Source organism: Taudactylus pleione, unplaced genomic scaffold, assembly GCF_031769625.1.
Source record: "Taudactylus pleione unplaced genomic scaffold, aTauple2 ptg000602l, whole genome shotgun sequence".
NCBI classification, from domain to species: domain Eukaryota; kingdom Metazoa; phylum Chordata; class Amphibia; order Anura; family Myobatrachidae; genus Taudactylus; species Taudactylus pleione.
This window is the reverse complement of record NW_028285004.1, coordinates 6,985,295-7,001,666: the sequence shown is the minus strand read 5'-3', so window position 1 is coordinate 7,001,666 and position 16,372 is coordinate 6,985,295. Positions and strand designations below refer to the sequence as shown.

At 39.6% G+C, this 16,372-nt stretch overlaps 1 protein-coding gene across 1 annotated transcript in view; it reads right to left on the bottom strand.

The window, feature by feature from the left end:
* Window positions 1–16,372, bottom strand: part of PRG4 (proteoglycan 4) — a 120,110-nt gene that overhangs the window by 57,954 nt on the left and 45,784 nt on the right. The window contains 5 exon segments of the mRNA XM_088453904.1: window positions 1,656–1,769; window positions 3,561–3,674; window positions 10,619–10,687; window positions 12,896–12,955; window positions 13,362–13,430. Coding sequence (XP_088310030.1) covers window positions 1,656–1,769; window positions 3,561–3,674; window positions 10,619–10,687; window positions 12,896–12,955; window positions 13,362–13,430 — 426 coding nt within the window.

Here is a 16,372-nt window from a genome sequence, read left to right as displayed (position 1 = left end):
TCCTGGCCGCTCGCCCACAGCTATGCGAGCAGCCGGGAGGCCGCTCTAAAAAAACAGAAGGCCGTCCATGATTCAGAGCAAGCGCTCTGTCAGAGTGTCCGGCTCTGAATCAGGCCCTGTGCCCTGACCCCTGCGCACTGTTACTTAATACATCACCCTATCTTTCCAGCTTCTTCACAAATGCCTTTATATTATCAATTATTATTTTTAAATTGCTGTTGTATACAACAGAAATCTGCTCCTGCTTAGTATATTATAAAGCAGCAATGTTAAGATGAGACTTAACCAGAATATAGTGGATAAAGCAGCGTATAAAAGAAAGGGAATATACATACCAAAAACATGGAAATTGTTTCAAGGTGCAAAACTTCTTTAATACTGTGTTATGGATGTAATATAATAAATAAATATAAATCACCATGGTTCTGTAAACTTGTACTGGTGGTGATATATTTAAGACCATCAAGACATCTAGCAGGCCCTGGTGCTATAGATGAGGTGAGACCAAGCATGGGGGAGTGGCCACGCCCCGATTGGAAGACAAGGCCTTGTGAAGATTGTGGGGTCTATTTACTAAGCAGTGTTAGGAGACAGAGTGAAAAGTGATAAGAAAGTGATAAGGTGCCAGCCAATCAGCTCCCAACTGTCATTTTTGAAACAGAACCTGTGAGATGACAGTTGGGAGCTGATTGGCTGGCACCTTATCACTTTCTTATCACTTTTCACTCTGTCTCCTAACATTGCTTAGTAAATAGACCCCTGTGTGCACTGCCTTGAAGCACTGATGGGGGATATTGTTCTACATCCCTTGTTGGCTCTAGTCCCAGCCAAGCCCGGGTAATCTCTATCAGCACCCCTAGTGATAACTGGCCTTTACTATGTAGAATCAATGCCTTGAAACTCAGTAAAAGGGCCCTCAAATTACCATGCCAACATTTTATTTTAACATATTGGTTTTATGCCTTTTTATGAAATACAGTATGGGAAGCAGGACATTGACAAGAAAAGGAAGTGGCATTTGAGGGTGTGGATATTATTGCTATCTTGAAAATGTCTGACTTTTTCTTTTCATATTGAAACTGTTTGTGTTCTGTAGTATAAATTTATAGTAGTATCCTGTACTCAGTTACAAAATTAAATGACAAGATTATGTTTCTCTCCATTGTGGAGTCATAAATCATCTCAAAAAGTGTAATTTATTTCTCCATTCACTTGAGTAGCTGTGGCGCCCAATCACCCAATGCAAGTCTCCCAAACCATGTCAGAGAATTGTGGTAACGTGACCACCTATTGTATTCAGTAAAATTAAATCTGTCCTTCATTCAATTGTCCATGTTATGTGGCTGGCTGACTTTAAGTGTGAAATCAGCTGGATTTAATCAGCCACAGAACGTGTGTAATTCATATGTATCCCTGATTAAAAGAATATTATAGCAATAACCCAATCATGTATGTAAGTTGTAGTAAACATTTGGATGATAATGCTTCTTTTAGAACATTAATAATCTCACAATAGGCTAACTATAGCCAGCAAGAGTGCCACAATATAATACCCCAAATCATATAAAATTGTAAACTGACACAATCTACAGTATCTTGAATGTATATTCTCTGCTGTATGTGGCACAATAATTCCATCTCTATATTATATTTACCATCTGTGTTTCCCTTTGGTTTAATTTTTTTCTTTGGATTCTTGTTTGTGTTTGCAGGCGACCGCTTTTTTGTGTTCTTTACATTAGAAGATGAAGATGTGTTGTCCTCATTATCTGCAATTGAAAAGCAAGTTGAAAGCATGTACATTTCCTGACATAGAAGTCATTTAAATACCACAATCTTTGTGGACCAGTTTAATAGGAGCCTTGCATCACTATGTTGTTATACTGGGGACCCTGCTCCATCTGCTATGTAAATCTCAGTCTGTTGTTTTTCACTTGCCTCTATAGCTCCCTCAACTCATTACACTCATTACACATACATCGGAACCACTGCCAGGCTACTAATGCCAGATTTTCTGTAGGGTACCACTGTCTGAAAATTTGATGCACCTAATTATAGGGATGATGTGTGATGGTAACATGGTATAATACTCCAAAAGGTATTTTTGGTTACATACAGTCATCTGTATAGTAATTTACTGTTTGTATGATATTTGTATGATATTTGCCTTCTTTCTCTTGTATGACACTTAATGCACTTTTGTCTTACTTCCCTTCCCACAATTCTACGTTACTTCTGCCCTTCTCTTTTGTGTAATCTTGTAGCCTCTATGTGTCCAGCTAGAGCATTCTGGGGGAAGGTTTATATTTCTGCTGTATACAGTTTCCTCAGAAAATTTCCTACACCACGGGTTCTCAAACTGTTTGGGGTCCTGAGGACCGAGTTTGAGAACCACTGTCCTACACAGATGTTTGACACTAAGGATTGGCAAAAACTATCATTACCTAATGGTTTGATAAAAGGGGCATTTTACCCTACACGATACCTTAATGTGTCGCCTTTTGTCTCTCAATAAACTGTTAGGCACTTGGAATAATTATACATCAGTCAAATGTTTTTTTACATATGTAAATTTTGTCTATCTAGCAGAAAGTACGTGTGTTTATTTAGCAATCATCCACCCTTACACTTTCTTGTTTCATTGAAATTGTCACAAAAATGAGTCTAGGGTATTGCAGTGAGCAACAGCAAGGGAGGAGTGTTAGGGGTCTATTTACTAAGCTTTGTTAGGAGATAACATGAACGGAGGTAAAGTGCCAGCCAATCAGCTCCTAACTGTCATTTTTCAAACACATCCTGTGACATGGCAGTTAGGAGCTGATTGGCTGGTACTATATCTCCATTCACTTTATCTCCTAACAAAACTTAGTAAATAGACCCCTTAACCTATGTACTTTATAATGCAGTTCTGTTGCAGCACAGAAAATGGAGTATGCTATACATTGTATTCATTACATTTATCATTTATTATCATTCATTTATAAAACAGCACCAATTAAGCAGCACAGTGTAGGGAGATAATTGTCAGGCACATCATTCCCTGCCCATTGAAGCTTACAATCGCTCATTCCCGAGAATTATGGTACAGCAACATTGCAGATTTCTCTGCACACTACTTTGGGGTGCAAGGGAAAATCAGCAATTTTGTGTGTCCACGAGGTGCCAGAGAAATAGTCAGAATGCCGGCACCTTGTGGCCCACGTTGCGAATAGAACTCAACTCTCCTGAGAGCACAAAAAATGTTGTATTGAGAATTCCGCTTGGCTAATAAACTCTAAGGAGTCAATTTAAATAGACGCCAGGAGTGCTAGTTGCCAACAGCAGAGCAACTCACACCCCTCGCAGGCTGATCTTGCCCCGGACTGATGGATCTTTGTGCGCAGCCCTTTTAGGCTGCAGACAAAAGTCCATGAGACATTTAGCCGCACTTACAGCCGCAAGTAATTATTGCGTAATTTAATTGACCTTTAAGACTCAGTCAATGGGGATGTGTATTTGTACTTTCCTGCTTTAATCTGCATACACACTGAAATCAGTTTAAATAATTCTTGCAGTCCTACCTTCATTTGTTTCTTTATCCTCTTCTGTAACTTCTTTAACTGTTGGTGTCTTTGTTTTTTTGGGTTTATTTACTTTGTCTCCAGTAGATGTTGGGGAACCATCTTGAGAAGGCTCTGTTGTTAATAATAATAATAATAATAATAATAATAATAATAATAATAATAAATACTTTTGTCAGTAATGAAGACTGCGTGATATATTATAAGGAGAGGCAGTTGAGATCCTGACAGCCGGGATGCAGGAGCTCACAATGCCGGAGCCGGAATCCCAACACCAGTCAGAATACCGGCGCTGGCATCCTGACCAGTAGTGGGGTTAGGGGGAGGGTTAGGGTTAATTATAAATTTGTACATTATTTGTAACAAAACCATTTTATTTCAGCGTTGACTTACCCTAGTATGTTTAATCGCAGTTTACTGAGCATGATACATACATTAGCAAAGTAACTTTGAAAATTGTTCTCTTAAAGCTTATGCTTTTATATGCTCCCATTCTCTGCAATAGTTGTCCATACTTTACAGGACCAGATATAAGAATGTTATATAACTCTTTCTTTGTCTCCAAATAGCCCTGAATTCAATCCCTCAGACCAAGATCCACACTCATGACTTACACCCATTTATGGTTACAACTTACAACATATACCACAGGTTACACCTACTCTGTTAAATTCACTCCCTTAATTATTATTATTATTATTATTATTATTATTATTACCAGTTATTTATATAGTGCACACATATTCTGCAGCACTTTACAGAGAATATTTGTCCATTCACATCAGTCCCTGCCCCAGTGGAGCTTACAATCTAAGTTCCCTACCACATGCTCACATACTTAAACACTAGGGTTAATTTTGTTGGGATCCAATTAACCTACCAGTATATTTTTGGAATGTGGGAGAAAACTGGAGCACCCAGAGGAAACCAACACAAGCACAGGGAGAATATACAAACTCCACACAGAGCTGTAGTGGGAATCGAACCTCAGTGCTGTGAGGCAGTAATGCTAAACTTTACACTGTCTGTGCTGCCCCCTTGAAAACTTTGCCCCTAGCCTCCAAACGTTCAATTCTATGATAAATCACCTCTTTAGAAAACCTTATTATGTGAATCCCAGGACCATCTTTTGTACCCTTAGCTATTTTACCTGATTACTACCCCACTAAACTTATTTTTATTGCCTTTTCTATGATCATTCAACCTACTGTCCAGAAAGCTCTGTGACTAGATCATATACTGTGGCTTCGCTAAGCGTGGATATACATTGCAGTGTGACTGGATAAATATGTAATCTGTGGCATTTAACCTAATGTATCAAATCAAGCTCATAATTCTGTATAGTTTATAAAGATGTGAGTAGGTTCCTCTTACCTCTTTGTTAAGACTTAACCTAGATTATTTACTTTGATTGTTCACAAATATAAAGCTTGTCAGATATACTGTAGATGTGTGTGTATATATAAAAACAGATGAATGTGTGTATGACTGGTTCCCAAGCTGTGTGCTATGGGACACTTGCAGGGGTGCCTCAGGTTGCTGGTCTAGCACCAAATCAAATTATTTATGGTCAATGTAATGTAAATATGTGGACAAACAGAAGCTCAAACCTGTCCCCACTACATAACTGAGCCTAAGGATGACAGGGAAGCACAATTTACTTAATCATTTTATTTTCTGAATATCTTAATAACAAACTTTTGGCCCTGAAAACAGTTCTGATACTCTAGGGTGCCGTGATTCAAAAAGGTTTGGGAACCACTGGTATATGATGAATATGTGTATATTTGTATATATGTAAATTATATATATATTTGTATTTTCAATTTTAATTTCTATGGCACCTCTGAGCTCCATAGGTCTTTTACTGGGGTGAAACATACAACATTTACATGGTTACAGACTAATACAGACAAGCATATAATGTTACAAATACTCTGAATCACATAATACAATGCTTGGAGACAGTGCCATAACAGGGATTAAATGCCCCCTGTGCTGGCCCCGCCCCATTAGTGCCTGATATCATGATGTCTTTTTACCGCAGCTGGCAGCACCAGTAAGTGCAGCACTATCATGAAGCATCCTGAGGACGCTGCAGATCAGCTACTGTACACACACAGCAGAGTGCCTGTCTGGAGCATCTAAAGGACACTCTGGCAGCGCCTCAGCAGTGATCCTGGCTACAGGGTGCTGTTCCAGGCACCCTGCTAGCCATAAGCAAGGGCCGTGGGGGCCCTGCGGTCTGTGGGCGGGTCCGGTCATACACCCCTAGTTACAGCCCTACTGAGAGAATAGAAAGGGCCTACTTGCAAGACCTTACATTTGAAAGGGAATGGATTGACACAAAGAGGGAGGCGGGAGCTGTGGACTGCAGATGCTGGAAAGTTAAGGAGAGAGGAGTGGTAGGCTTGAGGGAGGAGATGAGTCTTAAGAGCACATTTAAAGAAAGATGATAGTGGGAGGAGGCAGTCAAGGTCAGAGAGAAGTGGGTGGGAGAGAGTGTGAGTGGAGAAGATGATAAGAATAGTAAAGGGCTTTGTAGGTGAGTGAGTGAGTGTGACTTTGATTCAGTTGGGGATAGTGAGCCAGTGCAGCGACTCGCATACGGAGGGCAGTAGACATATATCTCTGTTTATCTAACTATCTTTATAAGTATCCAAAAGTCTGTTACTATTGCCCTATAATATACATCTGGTTAACTTCAATATATACTTAAATACGGTAAGATATACCACTCTTGGGTGTGGGGTTGTGCTCTGATATATGCATGCTTTGGTATGTATTCAACCACACAAGGCGTGCATATACAGTATCAGAGCATGACGACATACCCAATAGTGTAGTGCCATAAGGTAGGTGTTAGGGACACAAAGAGGGTGTCTGAATTTGTCTGGTGATTCTGTGGCAGCAGCAACTTACTTTCTGTAAAATATATTTGTGTGCTTGGCTACATAGACTGGCTTCCATTGCTCCCCTGAAGTGCCTGTTACTGTATATACTTTTATTATCTTTCATGGATTGAGATAACTGCTGTCTGACTATAATATATTTGTTCATTTACAGCCATACATTACCTAACCGCACTTATTACAATTTCTAAATAATACAGTTTAAACAGTAAAATACAGTCAAATAAAATTTCCAACTCTTTATATATGACATCATAAAATCTGTTTTTCCCAAATAAATGTTTACATGTAGGGATCTAACCTTTTTGGGGATTTTCTGTATCTTCAGGGTCATTGTCACCGTCCTTTGTACTTTTGGTTTTGTTGGTTTATCATCTTTGATATCAGAACAACTTTGATTTGAATCTTTATGACAATAGGTTCATATAGGCAGAATAGACACATATATCGCTTTGCAGAGTTTTACGTATGCAGAGATCCAGGTCTGTAACTAGGGATGTGCAAGCAGTGCTGCAAGCCAGGGGGCATCACCAATGCAGAGCCGCCAGGGGGTATCACCAATGCAGAGCTGCCAGGGGGCATCACCAATGCAGAGCCGCCAGGGGGCATCACCAATGCAGAGCCGCCAGGAGCATCACGTTTGGGGAGCCAGCACAAGGCTGAAAATCACCCTACTACAGGACTGCAGAGATCTGTCTTCTTCCAGACTGATCTTCATCTCTTGCAGCAAGGACAGGGCTGGTGCAAGTGTGCACTGATGATAATGGCAGCTATGAAACCAGATGCAAGCGTAGGGGCGGTATGGCTGCATACTGTATATGCGTACAACTCTGCATACAGGCAATTTCTGCATTTCTTTCTATAAGCATAATGCAGATGTCATTACGGCTAACCTGCATGCAACTCTGGTGCCTTTATACGTTAGAATTATCTATCTGTAATGATGTGTTAGCAGGCACACCTGTTCTAAGTGTAGATATGGCAGTCAATTCAATTACATGCACTATTTGATCTAAAATAATATGTGATAAAATATATACAAAGGCAGCAAAGTGCCTTACAGGAGTGGGCAATCGACCCTCCAGCTGTTGTTGAACTACAAATCCCAACATGTCTTGCAACAGTTTTAGCAGGGCCAAATAGCAAAACTGTAGCATAGTATGCTGGGATGTGTAGTTCTACAACACCTGGGGGCCGCTTATTGCCCACCCCTACAGTTTAGAAGGTGTAATACCTTGGGGATTTTGTTTAGCTCTCCATCTTTACCATCCGGTGCCACCCATAGTAATTGTAATAAACGAAATATATCAGTTACCATCCAAATAAAACAATGACAGAGTAAACAGATACTGGCTATTGGCATGTCTCTCAGTTAATTAGTAGCGTAGAGAAGGTATATCTGTACACTGCAGCTTATTGAAAATTTCTCCAGGTTTCAATGACTGACTCTCTTAGAGGGAAGGACTGACATTGTAATTTGGGACTGATGATTTTAAGAAGGCTGTGACATTTTGTAGATGAGTATGAAGTGCTGTGTACACAGGGCCGGACTGGCCATCGAGCACTTCTGGCAAATGCCAGAAGGGCCGATGGCCAAATGGGCCGCTTTGGCTGAGCACAGGCTTACCCGGCAGTACAGCCTCCTGGGTGGCACCTTGCTCAGCAAGCAGATTTCACAAATGCGCGGCCGCATCATTGCGTAATGATGTCATGACGCAGTCGCGTCATGACGCGGCCGAGCATTTCTGAAATCTGACTGCTGAGCAAGTAGCCGCCCGGGAGGCTGTACTGCAACCAAGCCCGATAGCAATGGGATGGAATCTGGGGCGGGGGAGCGCTATGCAGACTGTCTGCTGCCCAGGAGGCGGAGCCACATAAGGAGTACACGCCATTCAGAGGAGCCTGCATATGGTGACACTAGGTAAAACCTCTGCACACTCCAAAACTACTGTACAAGCTTTATCTCTCTCTGCCATCTCCGACTTTAATTTCCTTCTGTCTCTCTCCCATCTCACCTTATTCCTCCTCCTTACTCTCTCTTCCATCTCCCCTGATTTCTTCTCTCTTTTTTCTGTTTACCCCTATTCCCCTCTCATCTCCCCCTATTCCTAAACTCTGCTGCCTGCCCTTGTTCCTCCTGTCTCCATTCTCCCCTTATTCCTACCCTCTATCTCCCATTTCCCCCTATTCTTCCTCTCTCTCCCAGCTCCCCCTCTTTCTCCTATGGGCTTGATTCAATTCAAATTGAATTGAATAGTATGGCTCACTACCGTGTGACGTAATGTGAAAAAGGGACACTACTGTGTGATGTAATGTGAGTATGGGGCACTAACGTGTGACGTAATGTGAAAAAGAAACACTACTGTGTGACGTAATGTGAAAAAGGGACACTACTGTGTGACGTAACGTGAGTATGGGGCACTACCGTGTGACGTAATGTGAAAAAGGAACACTACTGTGTGACGTAATGTGAGTATGGGGCACTACCGTGTGACGTAATGTGAAAAAGGGACACTACTGTGTGATGTAATGTGAGTATGGGGCACTAACGTGTGGCGTAATGTGAAAAAGGGACACTACTGTGTGACGTAATGTGAGTATGGGGCACTACCGTGTGACGTAATGTGAAAAAGGGACACTACTGTGTGATGTAATGTGAGTATGGGGCACTAACGTGTGGCGTAATGTGAAAAAGAAACACTACTGTGTGACGTAATGTGAAAAAGGGACACTACTGTGTGACGTAATGTGAAAAAGGGACACTACTGTGTGACGTAATGTGAAAAAGAGACACTACTGTGTGACGTAATGTGAAAAATTAGGTGGCTACGCCCCATCCCAGCGAAAACCACACCTGAATTTTTTTTTCGCATGCCTGCGGCACGCGCTCTCCCTGCGGCACCTGCTCTCCCTGCTTCACCTATAGATGGCGGCACAAACGCTCTTCTTAAAATGTGTAGTTACAGCTCTGCTTTGGTGTGCACAGATGTGTCTTCTGCGTTCAGCATCCCTGTCCTAAAAAAGTCCTTTAGTGACCACTATCTAATCTTCTACAACTGCTAAACTAGGGCTTGGGAAAATGCTTTCCCCTTTCTTTGTGTATGACCTACACCAGTGAAGTGCCAGCTTTACCTATAGATATCTGTCCAATCTGTCTGGTGGGAAAGAAAATCCGTTCCATTTTCCAGCATCTGGGAGCATATTGCTATTGCTACTTGCTCCCATACATTCCCAGATTTTCTGTCCCACCACACGCATTGGACAGATGTATCTATAGGTGTCTACACAACTTAACAGAACCAACACAATACCAAATGTTTGACTCCCAGCAGGATGTGCTCTATTGTATGTATTTTAATAGAGAATGATGTGTACTTGTCTGTTGTTCTAATATTAATTATATATGTAAGAGCATAGACTAAGAAGTGGGAGGGGTCAGGAATAGTTAGGGGAGGAGTCTATGTCAGGAGCCAGATGCTGACGCAAGGTGGACCTGTGTGTTCTTTAAATGCCAGGGCCTATTTTTAATCCCAGTCCGGCCCTGTGCGTAAACATAGTAATAGAACACTGTATTACATATAACATGTAATTTACTAGTGTATCTTAATATTTCAAATTTCACTCTCCCACCTTCTGGATCTTCAGGATCTTTGTCACCAGGACGTCTCTGATTTGGTTCTGGAATAAATTATACAAGTATTTATTTGCTTTCAATTGGCCCCAGAATCATAAACATGAACAAGAACGATAATAATGATCATTCAAGTATTGGTGCTATCACCTTGTTTTGTTTGATGTGCTTTTAGTTATTATTTAGTTTTGCCTTTGTACTATATTTGTCATAAGGAACTTGGTAAATCCAAATGATTGGACATTGTCCTGTAAAATTTACACTGAAGTCTATGTACTCTGCATATGCTATTAATTGTTATGCATGAATATATGTGTTTCTATGTTCTTACTCTCCAGGATAACCACCTTCATTTGTAATATGGGTACCAATTATTTTGTTCTAATTGGATGCATTTCTGGGGCTGTGTTAGAGTATAATATTAGGTTGATATAGCTTTTACCTCTGCTATTAGACTATAAAAATGGCACCAAATATTAGTGTTCCTACACATGGATCATCAATGTTATTAATACCTTTATTTTTGGGATCTTTGGGTTTTCCATCTTTTTCATCATTAGGTGAGCGTGGCTTTTTATTTAGCCCTGAAAAAATTAGAGTTTATTATATTGGTGTAGTAATTGTATATATATGTGCAATTTATTATGCTTGTACTGTATAAAAAGAAAAGTGTAATAAAGAAACCACATACAGGGCCTCATTCAGAGGCGGTCGGAGGATGCAAGCGGTCGCTCAGAAACTGGGCGGCCACTTGCATCCTGACCGCCCGCCTCTGTTGTGGTCGTTAGGCTGTGGGTTAACACCCACAGCTCTAACGACCACTCCGGTGACGGTCGCGATGGTCAGAGACCATCGCGGCTTACGACGAGACCCTAGGGTAGGGTCTTACTTGTCGTAAGCCCCGGAGAGCTTCTGGCTCTGTCAGAGCCGGAAGCTCTCCACTGACGTCACTAGTGATGTCAGTGGGGCCTCCCCCAAACGGCAGGCGTTCCCATAGGAACGCCTCCGTTTGGGCTGCCACCCCCCGGCCCGCCTTCCAAACGGGGCGAGCTGTCAATCAACATCGACAGCTCGCCCCCTTTGGATCGAGACCCGCTACGACCGGCGCTGTCGGTCGTAGCGAGTCTCACGCATGCGCACGATGGCACCGGCGCCGTCGTGCGCATGCTCTGTGGGGGGCCATTGACCCGGTCCGAGAGCATCGGCGCTAACGACCGGGTCTGAATGACTCCCACAGTCCTTAGAAATATGCAGTAGTGAATCAAAGGCGGTAGGTAGATATCATAGGAACTGACAGAACTATTGTTAGTTTGTACACTATTTGTAAAATAATCGGTTTTAGATTTGACTTGGAAACTACCATTTTTATCACACAAGTTACTGAGTATGGTACACAGAACACCAAAGTAACTTTTATAATCTTTCTGTTCAAACTTACACTTACATACACTCTCATTCCCTATACTGGTTGTCTATACTATACTTCCAATAATATACAAAGCCATTAAAATAACTGAACTGATAAACTCTTTCAAGTTATGTTATATATTTTGTCACTGGTCTCAAAATATCTTCAATATTTGATCCCTCAGCGATCATTACTTTCAAGTTGTAACAAGAGTTGTAGTTCAATAAGTTAGTTATTGGAAACAGGGAGGTCATGTGAATCTGTCTGGAGATTTTCTGCCAGCCAGTTCACCCCTGTGGTGCCTGATATTTACAGTAGTTCATCTTCCCTGGAGCTGAGCTGTCTCTTGTCTGGCTGTACAGTAACATATTTGATGATTTCCAGCAACATGTTATTACATTTGACAAATAATTATATCAAATATAGCAGTGGTTTTAAACTCCAATCCTCAAGTACCTCAACAGATCTTGTTTTCTGTATTTCTTTAATCATGCATTGGTGACCTTTTGTTTTCTGGGTTTTTTTCTGGGTCATTAATAACAGTTAATCAAATTAATACAAAACATGAAAATTTTACAGGATTTCTGGCATTTTCGATTGATTCTAAATAAAATCTAGTTAACATTTGATCAGGTTCAACCCTGCCTGAGCCAGTTCACAGGTGAGCAAGCTGGTTCATGCATGCTTAGACTGTTTCACATACTAAAACACATGTGATCTTCAGCTACGATCTTGAAATTGTAACATAAATGTAAAACCTTAAATGCAATTGGTGAATGTAAATCACAAATGTGAAATTCACATTTTTCACCACAGAATTGAATTGAAGTAAATTGATCATTATATCGCAGACATCAAACTGATGACCTTTAAATACTGACCTGGTATGACGTGTTACATATGACATGTTACAGCATCTTTAATGATTTCACACAACTACTGCATAGTATTATACAGACTATCCCTGTCTCTAATTCTGCAAAAGGAATAGAACACATTATGCATGATTACTACCTAGTTATACTGTTATACTGAGGTGTATGCATGCACACATACATCACATTTATATGCTTTGTTTTAAGAGCAAGACATATTAAAACGAGTCTAAGTGATAGATATAGAGCAAAGTCCTTCTCAGTTTGACAGTATGCGCCCATATTTTATTATCACCTCTGAGATTGTGTTATCAGTTACTTTCAAGTTTCAACTTAATTCTATATACTGTAATTGACTTTTCAACACTATAATAAACATACATATGAAGACAGGTGTAACTGGGACTTTAATGTCATCATCTTTTGCATATAGCAACAGAACACTGTATTAAACATTACAGGTAGTTTTATTACTATATTAATTGTCATTTTTGTTTTCGTTCTCCCACCTTCTGGGGGCTTTTCTGGATCTTCAGGATCTTTGTCACCAGGTCGTCTCTGATTTGGTTCTGAAATTATACATTAAATAAATATTTATTTGTTTAGTTGGCCACAGGAATCAGAAACATGAACAAGGATGATAGAAATGATATTTCAAACATTGGTGCTGTCACCTTAATTTACTTCATGTGTTTTGTTTTTTCCATGTAGGTCATCAAAAACTTGGTAAAATGAAGATAGTTGGACAATGTGCTGCAACATTTATACAGAAATCTATTTCATCTGCATATGTGATTCATTTTTATGTGTCTATATTTGTATGTTCCTGCTCTCCAGGATCACACATTAAGTTGTAATATTAGGTTGCCTGTTAGAAGTAAAGGTGGATATAACTTCTGCCTCTGTTACTAGAATATAATATAACAGGGTCACCTGAGATCAGTGTTCCTGTACATGGATCATGAATGTCATTACCTTTCAATTTTGGATCTTTGGGTTTTCCATCTTTCTCATCACTAGGTGAGCGTGGCTTTTCATTTGGCCCTGGGAAATATATAAAAGTTTATTATTGTGGTGATGTAATTGTATGTTTATGTGTAATTCATTATTTTAGTGTAAACACACACAAGTACAGTATAATAAGAAAGGAGAGGGGAAGTGCAAAGCCAATCAGAGAGGGTCAGTGACAGAAGCCAATAAGAAAAGGAGAGGAGAGGGGTGGGGTGGTGACAGAAGCCAATAAGGAAAGGAGATGGGAGGGGCAAAGAGTTGATCAGAGAGGGGTGGTGACAGAAGCCAATAAGAAAGGAGTGGACAGGGGCAAAGAGCCGATCACAGGGTAGAGAGGGGAGAGAGTTAAAGAGGTGAGGTTAATGTAATCAATCTGACAGGATAGGGGAGGTGACAGAAAATGATCACAGAGGAGTGAGGGCCAGAGGGGAGGTAATCTGGGCATCTTGAGGGAACATGAAATGTAGAAATGGATCTCAGACCAGTAACTTATTTAGGATAGAGACCAAGCAACGAGATAAAACTAACAGGCGGCCATCATACTGTGCAGCGCCCCATGAATTATAGAACCCTGGAAGGCGCCCTCTGTCCATTTTGGTGCCCGGAGCTCATGCTTCACTGGAACCACCCTTCTACTCCCCTGGCTGTAGTCCTATCTGCCCCATTGTTTATCTGGTTCTGATGGTGAGTTGCTGTAAGGTAAGTGTACGGGATGTGCATGGTTTGTTATAATCAATGAACAGAGGGTATCTTGGTTGCAGGACTTGGTATATACTTAAGTGTGAAGGTGTGAGCTGTAGTGGTCTGTCAGTTGGTTTGTAGTGACATACTATACTATGTAAACTATCACTGTACTTTATCTACAATCTAAACCCTGTTTACAATACAATGGAGTCTCTTCACACATGCTTATGCAAGCTCACATTACCTACTTACATATATCTTCACCCATATGCCTACACAGATTCCTCATGTATGCAGCACACACACGCATACACACAAGTACAAAATAATATATTCCCTTAAGTGTTTTTCTTTCTGATATTTTGTATCCTACAATATATCTATAGATTTTGAATCGGTCGTAGTACATGCATGAAGCACTTCTACCTTATACAGACACTTATCTTCACATAACACACTCACATGCTCTCTCTGCTCATAAACACTCATGCATGCTTATTCTGTCTGTCTCTATATCTTTACATATATATACGCATACACAAAAGATCAATACTGATAATACATACATATATTATTTCTATCTTTTAGCAAACACACAGACAAAAGTATCCCTGAATTTAAATACACAAAGGAGGATTAATGAAATACAAAGTTAATTTAGCAACATAATTACTACACATTATGGGGGAGATGTACTAAGCTCTGAAAAGTGATAGATTGGAAAGTGATAAACTACCAGCCATTCAGCTCCTAACTGTCATGTGTTTAAAAAATGAAGCTGATTGGATGGTAGTTTATCACTCTACAATTTATCACTTTTCAGAGCTTAGTAGTAGTACGTCTTCTTCTGTAAAATTTGAACTGGAAACTCACTTCTGAAGTAATATATATGTTTAGACAAAAAAATAGGGTGACAGCCACCTCTGGTGTCCCAAGCCCGTAAAATTATGACTGAGAAGTGTGTTAAAAATATAACATCGGTTTTATTTAGTTAAAACAAATCAGGCATAAAATATATTCCATAAAATATCACTGTAAATGTAGGTTAGAGATAGATGGAATAATAAAACAGCATTCAAATCAGACACTGCTGCACTGGTAGTCAAATAAAACGGCACTTTAAGAAAAAAACAAAACACCCTTGATGAAGTCTTTCTGACGAAACGTGTTGGGCCTTCCCAGACTGCACCTCTCCTGAAAGATAAGCATCTTACTCCAATCTTTTATTTCTTTACTTCATATATTTTTTATCTTTAAAAAAAAAAAGAATATTTTTTTCTTAAAAGTGCTGTTTTATTTGACTACCAATGCAGCAGTGTCTGATTTTAGTGCTGTTTTATTATTCCACCTATTTCTAGCCTACGTTTACAGTGATATTTTATAGAATTTATTTTATGCCTGATAGTGCTTTTACTAAAAAAAACTGATGTTATATTTTTAATGTGAATAATAAGACAAATAGAAGAGAATTGTCATTAATGGATGCACATTTATTAAAATATAACTTTTATTGTATGTTAATTAAAATATAACCTCTTTAGGTTATATTTTAATTAACATACAATAAAAGTAATATTTTAATAAATGTGCATCTATGTGCATCCATTAATGAAAATTCTCTTCTCTTTGTCTAATTACTTTCATTTTGGAATAATTGTCGGGGATAGCACCCCCTTTTCCTTTTCAGAATTATAATGGTAAATACCACCAGATTAAATTAATTATAGGGGTTTCTATTTCCTTCAAGATTATATCCGATAAAACATATATACCTGTGCATATAAAAGTTTCTTTCCTACTACTTCTGTTATATTTTTAACATACTTCTCAGTCATAATTTTATGGGCTTGGGACACCAGAGGTCACTGTACTCTATTTTTTGTCTTGTCAATTGTGTATATAGGCTACTTACCATCGCCTATTTTACCTATGGTTGAGCTGACGCCCCATATAGTGTCAAATATGCTAAACGGCATGATAAAGACTGTTGTACTTCGGCGCTGTCTACATCTTTCATATTATATATTCTGTCCTTAGAGTCGGCACTCCCATTCACATAATGAAAATACCAAGGTGCCAGTCATGAGTTAAAATAGCAAGCTCGAGATAGCAGCACTCAATGGGTTAATAAAAAGATTTCAAACACGTTCCATCAGATTTTGATGGAACTTGTTTGAAATCTTTTTATTAACCCGTTGAGTGCCGCTTTCTCGCTCTTGCTATATATATATATATATATATATATATATATATATGTGTGTGTCTGTTGAAACTATAATGTATTGTCTGTA